Consider the following 23880-nt stretch of genomic DNA (forward strand, 5'->3'; position numbering starts at 1 on the left):
CCGAGCGCCCTGGAGAAAGAGACAGAGGACCCTTTTTCCTCAGTGATCACGAAAGGGAAGGAAGGAGAAGGAAATGAAGGAGGTGAGTGAGGCAAGAAGAGAAGAAGAGAAAGGAGAAAGGAGAAGCAAGAAGTGAGGGGCAAGGTGCTCACGTGTTTGAACCAGGATCTGAAGGAGAGTGGGAGGACACAGGAGGAGCTGGCAGTGTAAAGAACTGGATTTGAGGAGTTCATCGGGGAGTCCTGAATTGAGATATCGCAAAGTAAATCCTCTAGACAAGTTGAATGACAATTATTCATTGGTCAGTAGGTGATTTAAGATCAAAGGCTCCTCAAGCCAGTGGGAAGGTTGTCTGCAGTGTTCTCAACTGGAGCATGAGAGATGCTAGCAGAGGTGACTTGCCACTGTGAATAGGGGAAGGTACAGAAGGAACTGGGGCTCAACGCGGAACAAGGAAGGCAAGTGGCTTGAGCCTGGATGTTGCCTCAAGCCTATAATCAAAAACCAATGCAAGTACCCCCATTCCCTCCTGCTTTTTTCTGGGTGAAAAAGTTGATGAGTCAAAAGGCTTCCAAATGGGGCGGCTGGAGCAGAGTTGAAAGACTCAGCAAAGGGCAAGGCCCTGCGACCCCAGATTTCCTCAGGGCATCTCCCTGCCCATTTGCACAACTCCCCTGGGTTCTTCATGGGACCTGGGATTCCCCAGCAGTGCCTTTATGTTAACATGTCCTCTCTCTCCCTCTTGGGCACAGATGGACAAAACCATCAGCACTCAGGACAGCAAATCTCCTGGGATTCCAAGCTATGAATCTGTGATCTAGGCTGCCAGACAGCATTCTCTCCATGGAAACTAAACTATAACCACAGATAACGGCAGACACCCTGGATCCAGACTTTCTCTGCCCAGATCTTTCCTGAAGATTGCAGATCGCCACCCCCCTATATGAAGAACAGGAAGCCCTCTGCTGCTGGACATAGCTTGTGCTTAGATAAACAGATGGACATGTGCCCTTTCTGAAATGGGTGAATTGCCTTCTGGATAAATAAGGCAAGTCCCTCAGCACAGTGCTCTCCAATCTTCTTTACATCACAGCACCTCTAGAAAATATTTTTATGGCACAATGACGTAAACAATCAAGATTGCTCATGTCTGGAGGCTGCCTGCGTCTAGATGCCTCTTGTGATTACAGGTGACGAGCCTTCCCAGCAACTCCAAACATAGAGAGGACCTGTATTGTTTGGAGGAACTGTAATATGCCGTGGCACACCAGCCAGGATGCTCTGCTTACACTCAATATGCGTGAGGAGACCTGGTTCATGGCTTGGGAAAATCAGGCAAAGGCCCCCTTTTTCCTTAAGGCAGATGCAGCCCCTCACCCAAGTGCATGGCTTGGTAAGTAGAGTGTGAGCTGCATGCATTTCAGCCTCTACTTGCCCCCTTTACCCAGGAACCTTTGTTCATGTACAACTGTGGACCATACATGACCGTACAGCGTGAGAAGTCCTCAGAGTCTGGCTCTCAGCAGTGCAGACACGCTCCCCAAACATTGTGTTGGAAAATGCACTTTCTGTGGGGTTCTAGCGTGCTGGGGCATTTTTCTTCAGGCCCTACTTCAAAAGTTTCCTAAGACTTTCTTTCCAGCCAAGCTTTCCTTCTGTATCACTCTGTGATGGTTAACTTCATGTGTCAACTTGGCGGGGCCAGGGGTACACAGATATTTGGGTTAAACTTTACTCAAATGCATCCGTGAGGGTGTTTCCAGATGAGATTAACATTTGATTTTTGTAGACTAAGTAAAGCAGATTAATCCTGTTTTCCTGGTTGGGTATCACTAAATCCACTGAAAGCTTGAATAGAACAAAAAGGTGATGTAAGGGAGAATTTATTCTCTCTCTCTCTCTCTCTCTCTCTCTCTCTCTCTCTCTCTCTGTCTGTCTTTGAGCTGGTACATCGGTCTTCTTCTGCCTTTATACTTGGACTTGGACTGGAACTTACACCGTTAGCTCTCCTGGCTCTCAGGCCTTCAGACTCAGACTCAGACTGGAACTATATACCATCACCGCTCCAGCTTGCCGACCACAGATCTTGGGATTTCTCAATCTCCGTATCTACATGAGCCGATTCCTTACTATAACTAGTTCTCATTGTCTGCAGAACCACACAAACACACAATGCAAGCAGCCTCAGCACCAAGAAGCCATGCCCTGTACCCCATTCTCCAAAAGGGAATGACAAGTTATATTTCTGGCACTTAAGTGCAACCCAACCATCAAAACAAGAGAGACTTGAAAGAAGCAAAGTCATTCTCAAGCAGGAACTTGAGAGATGATGTTACAGATTATGCAACTAGGCCCACCCCAGTTCCCAAGGCTCTACCCAGAGAGTCACAGAGTTCAGCTCAAGGTTAGGTGCCCCCTCCCTTTCCCCTTCCGCGTCTGAGCGGAACTCTCAAGTGAGTATTTGAAACATTGCTCCCCTATGAACTAACAAATATAACCTGCTAAATCCTAAATGCCCACAAACAACCCCAGACTGCACAGCAAAAATAAACTGCATTTAGGCAGGATGAGGACGTTAGTCCTAGTGAATGGACCCATAAAACCCCCTAGCCCTGACTATCTTTTGCACTTTGTTGGGGCTGCAAGGACCCCAAAGTATGAGATGAGTGTAATGTCTGCCCTGGGCTAACTGAGAAACCAATTCCAGCACAAACGCTGCAACTAAATCCTGAACTACATAGTACCTGGAGTGGCACCAGCTAGCACAGTCAGAAAAGACCTTATGGGGGAGGCAGAATGGAAACTGGGCCTTGAAGGATGAATGGGATTTGGCAGAGAGTGCAGAAGACAGAGGGCGTGCACATGAGGAAAGCATAAGCAAACAAACAAAACCAGCCCTGGATCTGCATGATGTATTTTGGGCACCTCCCCAGACACCATGCATGGTCACAGTCCCTTGCCTGTGTGTGGCTTAGAGCCTCAGCGAGAATGTGTACTCCACCTCCTATCCCTCCACACATAGTGTAATGCCCAGTCCTCTACGAAGCGTTTCCTGGTATGACTAGTGAAGTAAATTATGGCTTTTTTTTTGCACTCCTTTCTTTCAGTCATTATAACTCATTCCATTCTGCCTTACAGTATAGATGATTATCTGTTTCCCTCTACATCATACATCACTCAAGGACAAGATCCATGACTTCCTGATCATGAAGAGGCACACATAAGAGAGGTGATGGTTGTATTCATTTCTGCATCCACCACCAGGCAACAGTGCCTTGTACCCTGCTTGTGAGCAATCAATACTGTTGAAGAGAAGGGACTTATTGGAAGTATTCACATACAACAGCCAATAAACACAGTGGAATCAAATTATGACATATATTAAATATCAGGATGCCAATGGCAGAGGCTGTTTTGGAGGTAGACGACTTTCAAAGTTAGGCCTACCCAAACACAGAGCCTTGTCTTCTTTCCGAAGTGATTTGGCCTTGCAGTTGATATTGATGGTTGACCTGGATCAACCCATGATTTTGTGCATTTGGGATTCTCAAAACAAATCCACTTTTCATCGCCAGTCACAGTTTGATGCAAAAAAAACCCTTTCTTTTGTGCCGTTGAAGCAACATTTTACTGATGACTTTTCGGTTTTCCAGTTGTCTCATTCAGTTGATGTGGCACCCTTTTTCCTTCCTTTAAAAACTTTCCCATTGTGCCGAAACCGGTTTGGCTCAGTGGATAGAGCGTTGGTCTGCGGACTAAAAGGTCCCAGGTTCGATTCCGGTCAAGGCCATGTACATTGATTGCAGGCAGGGGGTGTGCAGGAGGCAGCTGGTCGATGTGTCTCTCTCATCAATGTTTCTAGCTCTCTGTCCCTCTCCCTTCTTCTCTGTAAAAAATCAATAAAGTATATTTTAAAAATAAAATAAAATAAAATCTTTCCCATTGCTTGTAAATGATCAGAAATTGTTTGCTGAGCAATGTTTAATCTTTCTGCAAGTTGTTTTTGAGTTTGATACACATTTCATCCAATAATGCTTATAATTGTTGGTCTTCAAACTTTTTCGGTTGACCTGGATGTTCTTTGTCTTTCATATCAAAATCATCACTTTTATTTATTTTTATTTATTTTTTGAAATCATCACTTTTAAAGCATTTAAACCAGCGTTCACAAGTATCTTGAGATGGAGCATGTTCACCATAAACTTCTGAAGTATACAATAACTTTCGGCAGCACTTTTCTTCAAAATAAAGTAATGAATTAAAACTTCCCTCAAATGCTCTTTTTTTGGCACGAAATTTGACATTTTTAAGCGTAAAAATATATACGTTAACACCTTCAGAAAATTTGACATATGAAGTTTTGAAGCTTGTTGTCAATACAACAAAATAGCATACATATCAAATCACATATATATACCAACATATGTGAAACTCCACCTATTGAAAAAAATCTGCATTATTAACAGGTACACCTGGTAATCCCCAGCCCAAGTCAGGAAATGTGTAGGAGGCAACCAATTGATATGTCATGTCTCTCTCACATCTATTCTCTCTTTCTCTCTTCCCCCCTCCCTTCCACTCTCTTCAAAAATCAATGGGAAAAATATTCTCAGATGAGGATTAACAGGGGGGGAAATAATTAAAAACCATTCTTTCAATAGAACAGGATTTTGTGTCAGACCAAAACTGTGTCATTTTTACACGTGAAGTTGAAATCTCAGGGGAGGAGTCCTCTAGCGGAAAGCACCGGTAAGCCAGGGTTGTAAAGCATGGGCTTTACCAGGGAACTGAGAAAATGAGAAAACGTTGCAGCTCATGCTTCTTAGAAAAAGAAAGTGAAGTTGATTTAAAATGTGTTTTTTCCATTGGCAGCAAAATCTCTGCATTTCTCTTAGCAATATTTTTTTCTCATATATCTTTTCGGGCAGTGGAAACAAAAGAAAATATAAACAAATAGGATTACGTGAAACTAAAGAGTTTTTGCACAGCAAAGGAAACCATCAACAAAAGGAAAAGACAACCCACTGAATATTTGCCAATGATACACCTGATAAGGGGTTAATATCCAAAATTTATAAAGAAGTCACACCACTCAACACCAAAGAAAGCAAACAATCCAATTTTTAAAAAGGGGAAAAAGACCTGAATAGACACTTCTCAAAAGAGGACACACAGATGGCCAATAGACATATGAAAACATGCTCAGCATCACTAGTCATCAGAGAAATGCAAATTAAACCACAATGAGATATCACCTCACACCTGTCAGAATGGCTATCACCAATAAATCAACACGTGCTGGTGAGGATGTGAAGAAAAAGGAACACTAGCCCTTCCCTTTGGATATCCCATCTCCCATCCCCTTTCCTTAAATAAATTCAATTCTTCTTTTTAAATTTTTATAAGAATTTATTTGAGCCAAACTCATGACATAAGCTGTGGAACAAGATCTCAGATGCTCCTGAAAATAATAACAGTTCTGCAGCTTCTTTTATGCATTTGAAATTAAGGAGGGGGTGTAAGAAAGATTGGGGAGCACATAATCTTGTTAACTATCCTATAATTATAGTTAACTAGAGTATGTGCTCTCTTGAGGGTTTGAAGGGGAATATAAGACAATTGGGGGCTAGCAATCTGAATCTGTGCCAGTAACCAGTATCCTAATGCACATTCTTGTTAGCCTATAAAGTCACTTCCCCTTCCTTAGGCAATCATCTGTTTCCCTTAATACTCCCAATTTACAAGGGCCATAAACCAAGAATGTAACAGTTTAGCCAGAGTGAAGGTCACTGGCACCACCCAGGCCAGGCCTTTGGGTGAAATCTCACTTTTCCCACCCCCAACCCACAGAGGGACTGCAAAGCCCGAGAAAAGTCTGGAAGCCTGGTCCACATATGGGGAGACAGAGAAACCAAGGGGATACATGGGAGAGACCCTCCACATTTGGTGCTCAGGCTTTGGAAACCGACTCCCCTGAGTCACCGTCCTCGTACGTCTGCAAATAAAGGGTTTTTCCTGAATCTTCTGAGCATCCGTTGTGTGTTATCCGGTCGCCTGGTAAATTCTGCAACAGGTTAACACCCCACTTCTGGCATTTCAAAGGTTGGAGTGTGTCTTTTATTAGTTGTCCTTTCTAATAAAGAAAATCTCCAGCCGAAACCGGTTTGGCTCAGTGGATAGAGCGTCGGCCTGCGGACTCAAGGGTCCCGGGTTCGATTCTGATCAAGGCATGTACCTTGGTTGTGGGCACATCCCCAGTAGGGGGTGTGCAAGAGGCAGCCGATCGATGTTTCTCTCTCATCGATGTTTCTGGCTCTCTATCCCTCTCTCTTCCTCTCTGTAAAAAATCAATAAAATATATTTTTAAAAAATAAAAAATAAATTAAAAAAAAAAAAAGAAAAGAAAAAAAGAAAATCTCCAGCTGATGGTTGGTAGGCACATTCTTGTGCTCCATTATGTTCTGCTGGGGCTCTTGGTCCTCCCGGCGATTTTCCTGTTATTCTCCTTGTAGGTTTCATGATGAACAGCCTTTGGATTCCAGTAACCGACTCACCCAGTTTCCAGTGGACCGCCTACACGTGGCCCCCACCTGCATCTGGTCTGACCAATTTCTCTGACTGATCCTGACAAGAGACATAAATATCCCACTCCCTCTACTCTGCCCCGCTGATGCCAGTTTGGTCTCAGCCCTTCTAGCAGATGTAATAATACATTTAAAATTCTCTACCCCTTTTGGACCCATGGGTTCCTCCTTCAGCGACCCTAACAGCAGTCGGTGTTCTTTTATATATATTTTTTTTAATTGATTTTTTACAGAGAGGAAGGGAGAGGGAGAGAGAGTTAGAAACATCGATGAGAGAGAAACATCGATCAGCTGCCTCCTGCATACCCCCTACTGGGGATGTGCCCGCAACCAAGGTACATGCCCTTGACCGGAATCGAACCTGGGAGCTTTCAGTCCGCAGGCCGATGCTCTATCCACTGAGCCAAACCAGTTTTGGCAGCAGTCGGTGTTCTTTAAAGTCTCTATCTTCTGGGAGCTTCCTGATGGAAAGCAAGGAGCCGGTGGGTACAATGGAACCTTGCTTGTACCTAGCACTGGGTCCAGGTCCATAAGGTGGTCCTGGTTGGGCTTCTTTGGATTCCTACCAGCTACCAAGTAAATGTTGAAGCCAAACCATTTCCTGACTTCTGAAATCCCCTGGCATCGTCCCTGTGGCTTCCCCAGCCAGTACATGTCACCTCTATTTTTCTTTATCCACCATCTGAGATGGCTATTTAGCCTTCCCAGCACCATCATGTTAACCTTTCACTTCCCGTGCCTTACAAAGAGGCCCAGATGAGAGGCAGCAAATGCTTCTTGTGTCATACAAACGTGTTAGATTCAACTTAGGTCTTAGGTGAGACAACAGGAGTGCTGAGGCTGTGGCTGGGACTCAAAACAAGAAAATTCCTGACAGCACTGTGAATAAAAGAGTCCAGGCCTCATGCTCAGGAACCCCCAGTCCAGGCAGCAAGCAGGATCTCCGGTACTACCCCAGAGGTGTCCCCCACTTATTCAATCCTACCAGAGTCACCAGTTAACGAAACCGGACAACCATTGGATCCAGCCTGCCTGTCACTACTTGAGCCAATTAAGCAGAATCAGGGTTGAATCATATATGAGCCAACCCTGTATTATTCCAATAATGCCGGCAGTATGGGAGAGCAGCAGGTCATCCACGAAAATCTGCTCTGCCCCATCCTCTAGCCCCCATAACGAGCTGCTTATATTGGGTAGAAGGACAAAAGCACATGGGAAGTAGGCAAAAGGAATAAGAACTGGTATAATGGTGACAGGTTATAAGCAATGCAGGCTGGGGCAGGCACCTCTGGGACACTATTGTTTTAGCAACAAGGTTGTTAATGTTTCCATTATAATGGGCAGGTCTCAGGTAAGGAGAATAGACTTCATTCCAGGTTTACTCCTATGTCTTGGGCGTACAACTCTCAGCCAGGTTAGAATGTGCTTTCTCTAATCAAGAACAGAACAATCATGGTTAGCAGAGCATGATTAATATTCCTTTTTTAAAAAATATTTTTTTATTAATTTCAGAGATGAAGGGTGAGAGAGAGATAGAAACATCAATGATGAGAGAGAAGCATTGACCAGCTGCCTCCTGCATGCCCTTACTGGGGATTAAGTCCACAACCCGGGCATGTGCCCCTGACCAGAATCAAACCTGGGTCCCTCCAGTCCACAGGCTGATGCTCTATCCATTGAGCAAAACTGGCCAGGGCCATAATTAATATTTCTTATAACTATAGCTAACAATCATAGTTAACAGAGCATGATTATTATTTCTGCCCCTAACATTAAGAAGTTAGGGTTGAGAGATCGAAGATGGCTGCTGATGGGAAGGCAGGCTGCAGGATAGTGTGTCCACTCACAAATGGACACTGTCACCATTATACCAGTCCACACAAAAGGAGAGTGTGTGGACTGGTATAATGGTGACAGGTTATGACTGGTATAATGGTGACAGTGTCCATTTGTGAGTGAGTGAGGGACCGCTATATTCCAAGGGACTGTTGGGGACTGCTGGACCGGGCTCCCCTGACCAGGCAGCCTCCACTGCTGCTGAAATCTCTCCCAGAGCGACCGGCTCTGCCACAGAGACCGCGCCATCTTGAAAGGGAGAGTGGCTGTGATCGGAAGCCCAGCCTTACCTTCAATCGGGAAGAATCGGATACCTCAGGGGACCCTACAACCACAACACCCAGGGACCAGCAGTGAACCCACAAACACCGGGTCTCAAGCAGCAGGAATATGCGGACTCGGGTGAGCTCTTCACCTTCTCACAGAAAGGTCAGATTTCTCCCAGAGAAAGGTGAGGTCTGTGATCCAGGCTGAAGGAAGAAATGCGAGCAGTGAGAATGAGAGGTTCAGAGGAAGTCTGCGCCCCACAAAATCCGCAGACGTTGGAGCCAGTGTAGTCCGCGAATGTGGAAGGGGGTCCACAGGGCTGTTGACAGAAGGGAACTCTAGAAATCAACCCATAGCTGGGCTTGGCACAAAAAGGCAGCCTGAAGCTTTACCAGTAAACGGGCTGCACTGTGCCAGGGGGGAAATACGTGCACAGAGACTTGAGCAGAGTTGTGTGCAGTGCCGGGGTGAAAAAGTCGAGAGTTTGCGCACTTACTCTGGCTCTTTTTTCTCTTTAAATCCTTGCTTTTGATTACTAAGCCCAGTACATAGGATCACCCAATTAAAAACACTCTCAGAGACTGCAGGGAAAAGATGTTTTTGTGGAACCTGGGGATCAGAGTGGGGAGAAATGATCAGAAAACCCAAATACTCCAAACCAGTATTCAGTGCAGCAGGGAAAACAAATTCTAAATACTGGATAGAGAGGACTTATAGCCCCGGATGTCAATACAGAAACACTGCCACCCAGGGGTTGAATCACAAACTGAATCTTGTGTAAATACAACCATAGTTAGGCTGAGAAACAAATACAGCCTGCTTGAAAATATGATTGTGGCCCTAACTGGTTTGGCTTAGTGGATAGAGCGTCAGCCTGCAGACTGAAGCGTCCCGGGTTTGATTCTGGCCAAGGGCACAGGCCCGGGTTTCGGGCTTGATCCTCAGTATGGGGCATGCAAGAGGCAGCCGTTCAATGATTCTCTCTTATCATTGATGTTTCCATCTCTCTCTACCTCTCCCTTCCTCTTTGAAATCAATAAAAATATATTTAAAAAAAAAAAAGAAAGAAAACATGATTGTGGCTTATGACACAGAGGAGCTGTGGAATACAGGGAACTTCAATACTGTCCTGACTACCTGACAGGAAACAGGTGTGCCAAACAGAACAGTAGAGGAAGTGAATGACCTTCACTACTGTACTTTTTTTTTACCTTTTACTTAAGAAACTTTTTTCTTATTTTCTCACTTGATTTTATCTTTTTAATCATTATATTTTTATTTTTAATCAGTATTATTACTACTATTTTACCTTTTTTAAAGTTTCATTTTATTTTCTCTTCATTTTATTTTGGGATTAGTGTTCTACATTCTATTTTCATTTTTCCTTTAGCATCATTTTACTCTATCTCAACTTTACCTTTATGCCAACACTCTCTTCCTCACTTTTTCCCTTTTGTTGTCCTGTTTCTCTTACCCTTTTCCTGCTTTAGATTTTCCCTATTCCTTCTTTTACCCCCTGTTAAAAATTCACCCAACTTATATATGTAATTTCTGATCCCCTGCTCCAAGTCCATACACACTTCTCTCTTCACTTTCTTCACTCTCCAAATGTTTTTCTCCCCTTTTTTTGTTTTGTTGTTGTTGTTGTTGTTTTTATTTAAGTTTTTTCTTTTCTTTTGTTTTGTTTTGCCCTTCTTTCTCTCTGTCCTATTGCTGTTGTTAGTTTGATTGTTGATTAGATTGGTTTGTTTGTGTGATTGTTTCTCTCTTTTTTTTTTTTGCTTCTGTTTTTCCTCTCCTCACTTGTTATTAGTTGTTGTATGTACTTTGCACTCATATCTGGGTGTTAGTTGTTTGCATTTTTTTGATTAGTTGTTGTTCTATTGGAGTTTTCTTCCCATATAAATAGTTTTTCTCCTTTTTTATTCTCTTTCTTTTCTCTTAATTTTTTTTCCTTTTCTAAATATAATTTTTTTAAAATATATCTTCTTGATTTTTTACACAGAGAAAGGGAGAGGGATAAAGAGTTAGAAACATCAATGAGAGAGATGCCTCCTGCACACCTCCTACTGGGGATGTGCTCACAACCCAGGTACATGCCCTTGACAGGAATCAAACCTGGGACCTTGCAGTCTGCAGGCAACTGAGCCAAACCATTTAAATATCATTGATATCTAAATATCATTTTTGCGCTCTTTTTTTTTAATCCCCTAATATTCTTTTCTCTGGTGGTCACCTTTTTTGGGGGTTATTAGTATCGTGAATACATTTGTGTTCAGTGCCTTGTGCATTGTGCCTTGTTGTGTTGTATTTTGTACATTTAAGTCAATGCAGGAGAGAGAGATACATAACCAGACACCCAGAGAGGAGAGATCATGGGGAGACAAAGAAACAGCCCACATATGAAAGAAAAGGAGGCATCACCAGAAAATGAAGTAAACAAAATGGAGGCAAGCAATATGTCAGAGAAAAGGTCATAAGGTCGCTGAAAAGGTTGAAAGACAAATTCAACAATATGTGTAAGAACCAAGAGAAAATGAAGAAGAACCAAGAAGAAATGAAAAATGACATCACTGCAATAAAGAACTCAATAGAAGATATCAATAGTAGACTAGAAGAAGCAGAGGACTGCATCAGTGAGCTAGAAGACAAGGTAGGAAAAATACCCAAGCAGAGCAGCATCTAGAAAAAAAGCTTAAAAAAACAAGAGGAGAGCCTAAGGGAACTTTGGGACAACACGAAATGAAACAACATCCACATAATAGGGGTTCCAGAAGGAGAGGAAACTGAGCAAGGAATAGAAAACCTGTTTGAAGAAATGACAGAAAACTTCCCTGATATAGGGAAGAAAAAACTCACACAAATGCAAGAAGCTCACAGAGTCCCAAACAAAATGAACCCCAAAAGACCAATGAAAGGAAGAGGGTGCTGGTGTTATGGAATATAGAATTTATGGAATTGGCGCAGAAGAGACAGTTGGACACTCTGAGGTTTCAGGAAAAGCCTTTATTCAAAGCCGCGCTGCTGGTTCAGGGGACTCTAAGATCCAGATCCTGAACAACTTAGACAATGAGATTTTCTCCTTATATATTTCTGAGTTTCTTTGTTTCCTAACTACCAAGCTTCAGTAGGGGACTCTCACAGTCCCCTCCTCCCCTCCACCCCCACTCCCTCACCCACACCCCTGAGAATCAGTTAGAATGATTAACTTAGATTGTAGCTAATGTCCATCCTGGATGGCACCAGTGACCTCCCTCTAGTTAAGCTGTTTCATCCTTGGTTTATGGCCCTTGTCAATTGGGAGTATTTAGGTAAATAGCTCTTGTGAGACCAGATCATTAAGGAAGGGGCAGTGACCACAGGAATGTGCATTAGCGACATTGATTAACTAGGTGCAGAGTCCGGCTGCTCGTCTCCTACATTCTTTCACAAATGGAGTTACTGGCTAGCAAGAGAGTGCAGTAGAAAGCAGGTTACTGGGACAAATTCAGATTGCTAGCCCCCAAAATACCTTACACTCCTCATCACTAGGTCTTCCATCCTAAGGGTTTTAAGGGTGGCGATTTTAGGGAAGATCCCAGGGGAAGACTTCAATAGAATATTCAGCAGTTTCTAGGTGTGTGCTTTCAGGGCTGGAAATGAGTCAGCACCAGGGCACGGGCTCCTTCCTCAGTGCAGCTTCTCTTGACATCAGCCATCGCAATGCTTGTCTGGTTTTCCTGCCTTTCTGGGCCTGAAATGCCATTGAGGCCTGAATGTTATCTCTAAAGAGGAAAGGTCACCTGGAGGGTGAGACCCCATCCTACAATTGTCCTTTGCTAGGCACCCAGGGCTTTGGGTCCTGGGTCCTTTGCTCTGCTCACCGCTGTCTACTTATGCCACTCCTATAAGAGGAAACGGAAGTTTCGCATGAGAAGGAAGTTTCGCGTAAGAAGCACTTGCAGATACGCTAAATGATTTTGACTAGTGTGAAATCTCCAGCACCAATGCTAAGAGCATGATCTGGTTGCTTCAGTTTCTCGAGCTTCTCTCCAGCCTTGGCTCAGGTAAATGCCTGTACAAACCCATGTCGTCACGGAGTGACTCCCTGGTTTTGTGCTGCTTGCTCGGGCTAAATCCCCTATATATAGGTGTCTGTCTGTCTCTCTGCCAAGGCTCTGGGTAGGGCTCACAATGCTATCTGATAAGCTGCTACCTCCTCTCAATGTTAAATGGTTCGGTGGCTAACTAAAGTTGTGTCTGCATCTAAGGCAGTGGTGGTTCTTAACCCTTCTAATGCCACGACCCTTTAATACAGTTTCTCATGTTGTGGTGACTTCCAACCATAAAATTATTTTCGTTGCTACTTCATAATGTAATTTTGCTACTGTTAATGAATTGTAATGTAAATATCTGTGTTTTCTGATGGTCTTAGGCTCGACAGCAGCGGTTCTCAACCTGTGGGTTGCTACTGTTATGAATCGTATTTACATTACAATTCATAACAGTAGCAAAATTACAGTTATATTACCCTGGCTGGTTTGGCTCAGTGGATGGAGTATTGTTCTGTGGACTGAAGGGTCCCAGGTTCGATTCCGGCCAGGGGTACGTGCCTGGGTTGTGGGCTCGATCCCCAGTGCGGGGCATGCAGGAGGCAGCCAATCAGTGATTCTCTCTCATCACTGATGTTTCTATCTCTCTCTCCCTCTCCCTTCCTCTCTGAAATCAATAAAAATATTTTTTAAAAATTACAGTTATGAAGTAGCAATGAAAATAATTTTATGGTTGGGAGTCACCACAACATGAGGAAGTGTATTAAAGGGTCGCGGCATTAGAAAGGTTGAGAACCACTGGTCTAAGGGAATTGGCTCTGGGGACACGGGAAATGAGCTTTTCTAAAACAAGACTCACCAGCATGTTGAAGAAGGAGAAGCACTAAGATTAGGAAAAGATATCCTTTTGCCCAATTAGCTTCTGTCTTGCTGCATAACATCAGCTGCATTACTTATTCTTCCAGATTTTCACTGTTCTCATCTAAAATATTGAAAACCTATGAGTCGGTTTAGCCAAAATTTCTAGGCCCAACAAAAAACACTAGACGTAGTCCTCTTAGTTTCTGTTTGCTATAAAAATGAAAAATAAAAGGCTTTCTCCAGCTCGTTCTTCCTTTGATGCAAACCAGAGGCTATGCATGTGGTTCAGCAGTACCTTATAAGGCAGAGAGAAAGAAATTAGCGCATCCTGCCTGCTTCTTGTTTCCTGCTGTTGGTTACCTGTAAAACAAAGTTGTATGTGATGTTTGGGCAACCACAAGAGGTCCATTGGAGCCAAAGTATAGGGTTAAGGGACATATGGGGCAGGAGACAAGGCAGGAGAGCTAAGCCAGAACTAGCCACGAGCTAATATTCGCTGAGTGTCTATTCTGTTTTACAGGCATGGGACCAGGCACTTCCATGCATTATACACTGAGTGGCCAGATTATTATGATCTCTGAACGCATAATAATCTGGCCACTCAGTGTATATCCTATATAATAAAAGGCTAATATGCAAATTGTCCCCTCGACCAGCAGGCAGGCCAGCCAACCGCCCATGTCTCCTCCCCCTGGCCAGGCTGGCTGGACCCCACCCATGCATGAATTCATGCACCAGGCCTCATATATATATATATATATATATATATATATATATATACACACACACACACACACACACACACACACACACACACACACACACTGAGTGGCCAGATTATTATGCATTCAGAGATCATAATAATCTGGCCACTCAGTGTATATGTACATAAGCCTGTGACGGTTTTATGAGTCTGTACCATTCCCATTTTTACATGTGGAATTATGATAATTTCAATAACTTGCCGAATTTCATTAGCTAGCAGGTGGCAGCCTCTTGTGATAGTTCTGAGAAATAATGACAGTTAAACAAACAGGGAAGCAGCAGCACAAGAGAAAAAAGGACAGAAGCAAGAGTCACCACAGATACAGAATTAACTGGCCGTGGGAATGAGGGGAAAGGTGAATTTATTATGTCATTCAATAAATATTGAGTACTTACTGGATGCCTGACCCTATTCTAGTTTCTGGAGATCGATCATGAACAAAGCCACAACCATTTCTGCCCTCTGGGAGTTAACTTTTTTTTAAAAATATATTTTTATTGATTTCAGAGAGGAAGGGAAAGGGAGAGAGAAAGAAACATCAGTGATCAGTGATGAGAGAGAATCATTGATCGGCTGCCTCCTGCATGCCCACCACTGGGGACTGAACCCACAACCCCAACCCCAACCAAGGCCTGTGCCCTGACTGGGAATCAAATAGTAACCTCCTGGTTCATAGGTCGCAGCTCAACCACTGAGCCATGCCCACCAGACAGAATAAACATTTTAGCAGGGGAGACAAACTATAAACAAGATAAATAAGTGAAATAGTACAGTGTACAGGAAGGAAGATGATGCAGAGTGGGGGCTGTGACATTTCAGGCTCGGTAGCCAAAAAAGGTGACAGTTTCAGGGACAGGAAGCAGCCACAGAGAGGAAAATTAAATAAACCAACCTTGAAAACAAGCTTGAAGGAAGATGATGCATGCCAGCCCATATTCTCTCGAGTAGGTGGAACACCATAACTTGATTCCTTTAGGAAATTTAGCTGGAAAGATAAACCGTGTTGAGAGATCATCCTAATAGGTTTAACTGGAATCAGGCATCAGCATGCCCTTGGGGAAAAATGAGTCTCCTGTGTCTCTCTGTTATTCTTTCTAGATGGGGGGCTTATCAAGTGTTAGTTAATATGCATACAAATTATGAGGGAATCTTATTATAATATGGATTCTGGGATGGAGGCTAAGATTTAGCTTCCAGGTAACCCTTCCTATTCCAAGGACCACACTTTGAGTAGCAAGGTCTAGATTTCATGGGACCTAAGTCACACTGGGACTAGAGGGAGGGAAACATGGGAACTAATTCTCTGAATGTGTTTGCAAGAAGCAGATACAGACAGGTGTCTGCTGCCCAGGGGAGAACAGTGGTTGGAAATGGAGGCAGAGCCAATCCATGTGGGCTAGCCAAATGATTCTGTGGTTTTGAGTCAAAAACTTGCTGGCTCTTTCTTTGGCTAGGCTAGGAGATTGTAATCCAATGACTCTCCTTCCCCTGAGCATCGTCATCTACTTACCAACTATCCATGCTTTCTCATGTTTATTCTTTTTTTTTTTATTATTGATTTGAGAGAGAGAGAGAGAGAGAGAGAGAGAGAGAGAGAGAGAGCAACATGGATGTGAGAAACATTGATTAGTTACGTCCCTCCCGCATGCACCCGAACCAGGGATCAAACCCACAGCCTGGGTATGTGCCCTGACCTGGAATTGAACCCACACCTTTTTGGTATATGGGACGATGCTCCAACCAACTGAGCCACATCGGTCAGGGCCTCTAATGTTTATTCTTGCTCACTACAGGCTGTGTTGTTTTCCCTCTTGTCATTGTCCTCAAGGACAGCTGTGTCTTTCCACCTCTCAGGATCTGCCGTCTGTACCCCTGTGACCTCCTGCTTTCCATGCCTTTCCATTTTCCATCCACATCTAGCGTCAGGTGTGTCTCTATCCAAAGGCAGGCTTTTTTCCTTTCTTTGTTTTTCATTAACGTGAAATATAAAAGACAAAACAATAATTTTAAAATGTACAATTTAGTGGCATTTTGTAAATTCACATTGTTGTTCCTCCACCACTTAACTTATGTCACTCCAAAACGTTTTCATTACCCCAGAAAGGAAACCCTGTACTCATTATGCAATCACTCCACATTTCCCCTTCCCCCCAGGACCCCAAAAATACCAGTCTGCTTTCCATTTCTATGGGTTTAGGTATTCTGGATATTTCATATAAGTGAAATCATATCGTATGTGACCTTTTGTAGCTGACTTCTTTCACTTAGTGCAGTGTCTGCAGGGTTTGTTCATGCTGTATCATCTATCAGTAATTCCTTTTTATTGCTGAATAATATTCAATTGTGTGTATTACTACATTTTATTTATCCATTCTTCTATTGATGGACATTTGTATTGTTTTCACCTTTTTACTTATGTGAATAACGCTGCTATGAAGATTTGTGTACAAGTATTTGTTTGACATCTGTTTTCAATCCTTCTGGGTATATACCTAGGAATGGAATTACCGGGCCATACTATGTTTAATATTTTTGAGGAATCACTAAATACTTTTCTACATTGGCTGTACCAGTGTGTATTTCCACCAGCAATGTACAAGGGTTCTGATTTCTCCATATTCTAGCAAAAATTTTTTTTCTGATTATCATTACTACCATTTTAGTAGATATAAAGGTATCTCATTGTGTTTTTGATTTGCATTTCTCTAATGACTAATAATGTTGAGCATCTTTGCATGGGTTTATTGGCCACTTAAATTTATATCTTCTTTGGAGAAATATCTATTCAAGGTCTTCACTCATTTTTAATTGTATTTTTTGTCTTTTTATTGTTAGCTTATAAGTGTTCTTTAAATAATCTGAAAACTAAAACCTTTTTAGATATATGATTTATAAATATCTTCTCCCATTCTGTAGATTGTCTTTTCATGTTCTTGATAATATCCTTTGATGAACAGAAGTTTTTAATTTTGATGAAGTCCAATTTATCTATTTTTTTCTTTTGTTGCTTGTGCTTTTGGTATCATATCTAAAAATCTATTGCTAAAGCTAAGGACAGGGAAATTTAAACTTATGTTTTCTTCTAAGAGTTTTATAATTTTAGCTCTCATGTTTAGGTCATTGAAACACGTTGAGTTAATTTTTATATAGATCTGAGTTAGAGGGTCCAACCACATTTTTTTGCATGTAGGTAATCTAGTTGTCCCAGTGCCATTTGTTGAAGCAACTTCTTTCCCCATAGAATGATCTTGCTACTATTGTCAAAAATTAATTGTCTGTAGCTTTGGCTGTTTTGCTTAGTAGTTAGAGTCTTGGCCCTTAGTAGTTAGAGTCTTGAAGGGTCATGTGTTAAATTCTGATCAAGGGCACATACCTCAATTGCAGGCTCGATCCCCGGCCCGGGTTGGGGCATGTGTGGGAGGCCACCAATCGATGTGTCTCTCTCACATTGATGTTTCTCTCTCTTTATCCTCCGCTTCCACTCTCTCTAAAAATTAATAGAAAAAATTACCCTCGGGTGAAGATTAACAAAAAAATTTAATTGTCCATAAACATATGGGTTAATTTATGGACTCTCAATTCAATTTGATGTTGACATCTATATATCTACCTTTATAGTCAGCACCACACTATTTGGATTACTGTAGCTGTGTAAATTTTGAAGTTGGGAAGTGTGAGTTCTCCAATTTTAATTTTATTTTTCAGTATTGCTTTTGCTATTTGGGACCCCTTGAAATTCCATATGAATTTGAGAATTGACTTCTCCATTTCTGAAAATAAATCAATGACTCATTGGAATTTTGTTAGACATTGAATTGCATGTGTAGATTGTTTTTGTAGATTGGTTTGGGTGGTATTGCTATCTTAATATTAAGTCCTCTGATCCATAAACATAGGATGTCTTTACATCTATTTTTTTCTTTAATTTCTTTTAGCAATGTTTTATAGTTTTCAGGGTAAAATCTTGCATCTCCTTGGTTAAATTATTCCTAGATATTTTATTATCTTGGATGCTATTGTAAATGGAATTGTTTTAATTTCCTTTCACATGTTCATTGTTAGTGTGTAGGACTATAACTGATTTTTGTATATTGATCTTCTATTCTTCAATTTGGGTAAATTAATTGATTAGCTCTGATGATATTTTGTGTGTGGGTTCTTTAGGATTTTCTATCTAAAAGATAAGAATAGCTTCATTTCTTCCTTTTCAATTGAGATATCTTTTATTTCTTTTTCTTGCCTAATTGCTCTAGCTAGAACTTCCAGTACAGTGTTGAATAGAAGTGGTGAAAGCAGGTACTGTTATCTTAGCCCTGGTTTTGGTGGAAGGCTTTCGGCCTTTCATCCTGAAGTAGAATGTTAGCTGTGGGTTTTCAAGATGACTTTTATCAAAGTAAAAACGTTTCCTACTAATCCTAGATTCTTAAATGTGAGATGGTTTTGGATTTTGTTACGTACTTTTTCTATATTGATTAAGATAATGGCGTGTCTCTTTTCTTTAGTTTTTTTAATGTGATATATTGCATTAATATTCATATATTAAACCACTCTTGCATTTCTGAGATAAATTCCACTAAGTCATGATGTATCATCCTTTTAAAATGCTCCTGGATTGAGTTTGTTAGTACTTTGTTGAGGATTTTTACATCAATATTCATAAGAGATATTAATTGGTAATTTTATTTGGGGGAGGGAAATGTCTTTGGCTTTGGTAATGCTGCCCTCATAGGATGAATTAGAAAGTGCTTTCTCCTCTTCTATTTTTTTGGGAAGGATTGGTGTTAATTATCTACATATATAAAAGGCTAATATGCCAAGTGTCCCCTCAGGAGTTTGACCAGGAGACTGGGAGTTAGATCACTTGCTATGACATGCACTGACCATTATGGGGCAGTGTGGAAGGAAGGAAGGCCCCGGCCAGTGGCCAGAATGCCCTGATCGGCCCTGATCACTGGCCAGGCCTAGGGACCCTACTTGTGCATGAATTTCATGTACCAGGCCTCTAGTTCCTTAAATAATAGGTCGAATTCACCAGTGAAGCCATTTTGTCCTGGGCTTAGTATATCTTTGATTACTGATTCAATCTCTCTACTTGTTACCGGTCCTCTCAGATTTTATATTTATTCTTAAGTTAGTTTTGTAATTTGCTTGTTTCTAGGAATTTGTCTGTTTCATAGTATTCTCTTATAATTCCTTTTTATTTCTATAAGGTCTGCAGTAATGTCCACTCTTTCATTTCTAATTTAGTAATTTTAGTATTCTCCATTATTTTCCTAATTAATCTAGCTAAATGTGTGTCAAATCTGTTTATCTTTTAAAAGAACCAAATTTTGGTTTTGTTGATTTTCTCTGTTGGTTTTACATTCTCTATTTTGGTTATTTCTGCTCCAATCTTTAGTGTTTCCTTTCTGTTAGGCTTTGGGTTATTTTGTTCTTTTTCTAGATCCTTATGGTGCAAAGTTAGGTTATTGAGTTGAGATGTTTTTCTTTTTTAATATCAATATAGCTATAAACATAGCTATAAATTTCCCTTCAAGTATTGTTTTCGTTGCTTCCTTTAACCTTGGGTTATTCTACTTTCATTTCACTTGTCATTTTTAAGATCCTGTCCTATGTTTCTCTTCTCTATTAAATCTCTTGAGAAATCAGCCCCAACTCTCCTTCTAAACTTGTTTCATGCTGAGCTAAAATAGCATATTATATCCCTCTTTCCTGTAGACAGGCCTAAGCCAATCCCCTAGGTTAGAAACCCCAAAGTTTCTCTGTTTTTCTTTTTTTTTTTTTAAGTTAAATTTATTTGAGTGACATTGGTCAATATGAACATGTAGGTTTCAGGTGTGTTTCTATGTTTCTCTGCTTTTTTTTTTTTTTTTAATCAACTCAGTCCTTCCTCTCCTTTCCAAAACACTTTTCTTTATACTTTCCCAATTCTAAAAATTACTCCATATTTCTTGATATCTTTCAAAATATTATTCAGTAACCATTTAAGACACTTCACATTCTAATCTCAGTCTACTTAGATTCACTGAGTTCCCTGGGTCAAGTATTGGGACCATAAAGAGCTGAGTAAGACATTATTCATGTTCCCAGAAGCACATCATCCAATGAATAAAACATGTCAACAAACATACCCCACATGTCTGCTGATTTGACATCCTCGCCAGAAAATTGGCAGGACCTCTGCATCACCTCCACGCTCCAAGTGATCCCTCAGTGACTTCTAAGGGTCCCCAAAGGGATGCTTCCCATGGGCCACCTAAGCAGCCTTCAGTTGCAGTCATAAGGTATCTTTCCAATTCTCAACCTTCTCTTCTGCTTCTAGTCCTTCATACCTGCTGCCAGCAGAGCCACTTAGAGTACACTTCATTGTCCTGCTTACTCCAAGAACATCAATATCCATGACAAGGATCCTGGCCCAGGACATTCCCAAAGCATCAGTGCTGGTTACCGGCAGAGTAAAGGGCCTCCTTGTGCCCTCTGGGACACACCACATCACCTGTACCCCACCCCAAAGCAGCTATACTTATGGCTAAAGTCTCACAGAGGACCTTTTGAACATTTGCAGTAACTTCTAACCTTTACCTTCTCTAAGCATAGTGGCTCAAATCTTTTTTTTTCCCTTTATACCTACAGAGAACTATTCTACCATCTTCTCCTTCTACCCCCTTCTTCTATTCTCCCACCACAAACTCTTTTCTTCTCACCCTGTACCAAACTTCCCACAAATATAAGCTGAGGGAAAGAGATATTTGAGCTCATCCTTGAAGGATCAATAGGAGCTCACTTCCTGGAAAAGGTGGGAAAGAGTGTTTCAGGCAAAGAAAACAAAAGAACAAAGAAGAAACAGGGCATTCTTGGAAGAATCACAAATGATCAAACCATGGAGAACCTCTTGTTTTTATTCAAAACCCTGTTACAAAAGTACCTCCTCTGTGGAATGTTTCCTGGCACAACCCAACTCTTCCTGATCATCATTCTCATTATGTGTGCTCGCATGGAGCACATACCTCTATCAGATCAATATTAACTGAGCTAGAGCCCAGACAGCATCGCTCAGAGGTTGAGCGTTGACCTATGAACCATGGTCATGGTACAATTTCTGGTCAGGGAATATGCCTGGGTTTTGGGCTCAATCTCCAGATGGGGGCATGCAGGAGGCAGCCAATCAATGATTTGCCCTCGTCATTGATGTTTCTCTCTCTCTCTCTCTCTCTCTCCCCCCCCCCTTACTCTTTCTGGAATAAATAATATATTTTTATTGAGCTAGAAATTGTGCTAAATGCTAAGAATATAGAAATAACAAACATAATTTTTACTTCGAAATTATGGAATAGAAAGGGGGAAAACAGGAGAACCAAGATGGCAGTGTAGGTAAACACCAGTTCTTGCTGCCTCCCACAATCACATCAAAATTACAACTAAAATACAGAACAACCATCATTCAAATCATAAATCTGGCTGATGGAAGTCCTACAACTACAGAAGTAAAGATGAAAGTATATCGATGCTGATAGAAGGGGCAGAGGCACAGACTGGGCTGGTCCAACAGCTGCATGTGGCATTTTTTTCAATCAGTAAGGTATCTCAGATGCAAGGGCCTCCCATGAGAAGCAAGGGGTCCCAGTCCCACACCAGACCCCCCCCCTCCCAGGGTTCCAGAGCTGGGAAGAGAAGTCTCTATAACTTTGGGCTGTGAAAAACAGTGGGGATTGTGGCTAAGTGATACGGAGGCTGCTGGAGCCCCAGGCAATTCCTCTTAAAAGGCCAACGCATGAACATGGTACCGTTTCCTCTAAGTTCCAGCACCAGGTGGTGGCTTTGGGGGATCCAGGGACATATGGGCAGGAACTGAATTGTCTGGCATTGGGGCAAGAAAACTGAGGTGGCTTTCTTCCAGACAAGGGTGCTCACAGGGGTCATTGTTCCTATGCTGAGACTTACCCCATCACAGTGCTGACTGGCAGCCAAATATGAGCTTCCATTAGCCTGGCTCACACTGTTTACTCTACCCTGGTGATTCCCTGAAACCCTGCCCCATTCAATTTGCAACCCCACCTAAGCTGTTTGTAGCAGCTTTTCCATATGATTGGCCTGTCCTAGCTCAGACTTCAGACTTCCCTAAAATCCCTCAAACAAGCAACAACTGGCATCAGCATTCCCCAAACCTATCAATAAGAGGCCCAAGACCCAACACTAGCACCAACCTGCTTTGCTTTACAGCTGGGCCTCCTCTGGGCACTTCCAAGCCCAATACAAATAGCAGCCATCTGCACATCTCTCTGTAGCCCCAGGCAATGGCTGACTTTGCACCTCCCAGGAGGCCCCAGAGCCAGTGTATCTGGTGGAGAGCTTCAGACCATACCAGATTACAACTCTACACATTCACAAGTGACACACTCAAGGAGCAGACTCAGTGAGCACCAAAGCCCGACTGAAGCAAGTACTGCTCTGTAGGGATGTTTCCTGCACAGCAGGTCTTCTGCTATAGTCACAGCTGGTCCTCACAGCCAATTGGCCTGAAGGTCAATTCCTCCCAGTGATACCAAGAGCAATCAAGGCTAACTAAAATAAGACTGTGCACACAGCCCACACAGGGGTGCACCTAGAGGGGCCAGCTCAGGTGACTGGAGGCTGAGACACTGGACCCTACAGGACACCTACTACACAAGGCCACTCTTCCAAGTCCAGGAGACATGGCAGATCTACCTAATACAGAAAAACAAGCACAAGGAAGCAGCTCAAAGAAACATATCACAAATGAAAGAAATGGAAGCAAGCAAACTATTAAATACAAAGTTCAAAACAATTGTTATAAGGTTGCTCAAGGATCTTAATTCAAACTTCAGGGGATTTAATGACAGCTTCAAGGGACTAAGTGAGACTTTCAAGAATCTTTGTGAGAATTTCAAAGACATGAAAAAGGACCAGTCAGAAATTAAGCATACACTAACTGAAATAAAGAATAATCTACAGGGATTCAACAGTAGAGTAGATGATTTTGAGAATCAAATCAATGATTTGGAATATGAGAAAGCAAAAAACACCCAATCAGAACAGCAAAAAGAAAAAAGAATCCAAAAATATGAGAGTGTGTCAGGGCCAGCCTGACAGGTGAACTGGGATGAGGTAGGGAGGTGGGAATTAAGAAAAGAAAGACAAGAAAGCGGGATCAGGAGGGCTGCAAGCCATTTTTCAGATTGCAGCAGCTTTATTAACTGTGTAATGCCTTTTATACACAAACACTTAAATAGGAAGTCAGTCAAGAGGAATGTACTCTTTGTTCCTCTTAATCTCTGAGGCAAAAATGCAAATCTCTAGAGCAGAAAGGCAAATTCTCAGTACAGCAAATCTCAGTAAACAGTTACAGACTTCTTGGTAAGCCATGAAAGGTTGCTCTTATTCTACTGATAATTGGAAATCACCATCCAAACAAGCCTGGGAACACTGTGTGGGTAGGGGACTGAATCTTATCAGTAAGGACTCTGTCAGCTTACACCCGGTCTCCAACAAGAGTGTAAGGAACCTCTGGGACAAC

At 42.0% G+C, this 23880-nt stretch overlaps 2 protein-coding genes across 6 annotated transcripts in view; both read left to right on the forward strand.

Moving 5' to 3' along the window:
- Window positions 1-1812, forward strand: part of CD84 (CD84 molecule) — a 28539-nt gene extending 26727 nt beyond the window's left edge. Inside the window, exon 8 of the mRNA XM_054711890.1 lies at window positions 753-1812. Coding sequence (XP_054567865.1) covers window positions 753-821 — 69 coding nt within the window. The 3' untranslated portion in view covers window positions 822-1812. The remainder of the gene's footprint in view (window positions 1-752) is intronic.
- Window positions 1813-12646: 10834 nt separating this feature from the next.
- SLAMF6 (SLAM family member 6) overlaps window positions 12647-23880 on the forward strand; it is a 32714-nt gene continuing 21480 nt past the window's right edge. For all 5 annotated transcript variants that reach the window (XM_054711729.1, XM_028129357.2, XM_054711730.1 and 2 more), the window contains exon 1: window positions 12647-12733. In XM_054711729.1, the coding sequence (XP_054567704.1) occupies window positions 12685-12733 (49 nt within the window). In that variant the 5' untranslated portion in view covers window positions 12647-12684. The remainder of the gene's footprint in view (window positions 12734-23880) is intronic.

This window comes from Eptesicus fuscus, chromosome 22, assembly GCF_027574615.1.
Source record: "Eptesicus fuscus isolate TK198812 chromosome 22, DD_ASM_mEF_20220401, whole genome shotgun sequence".
Taxonomy (NCBI): Eukaryota; Metazoa; Chordata; class Mammalia; order Chiroptera; family Vespertilionidae; genus Eptesicus; species Eptesicus fuscus.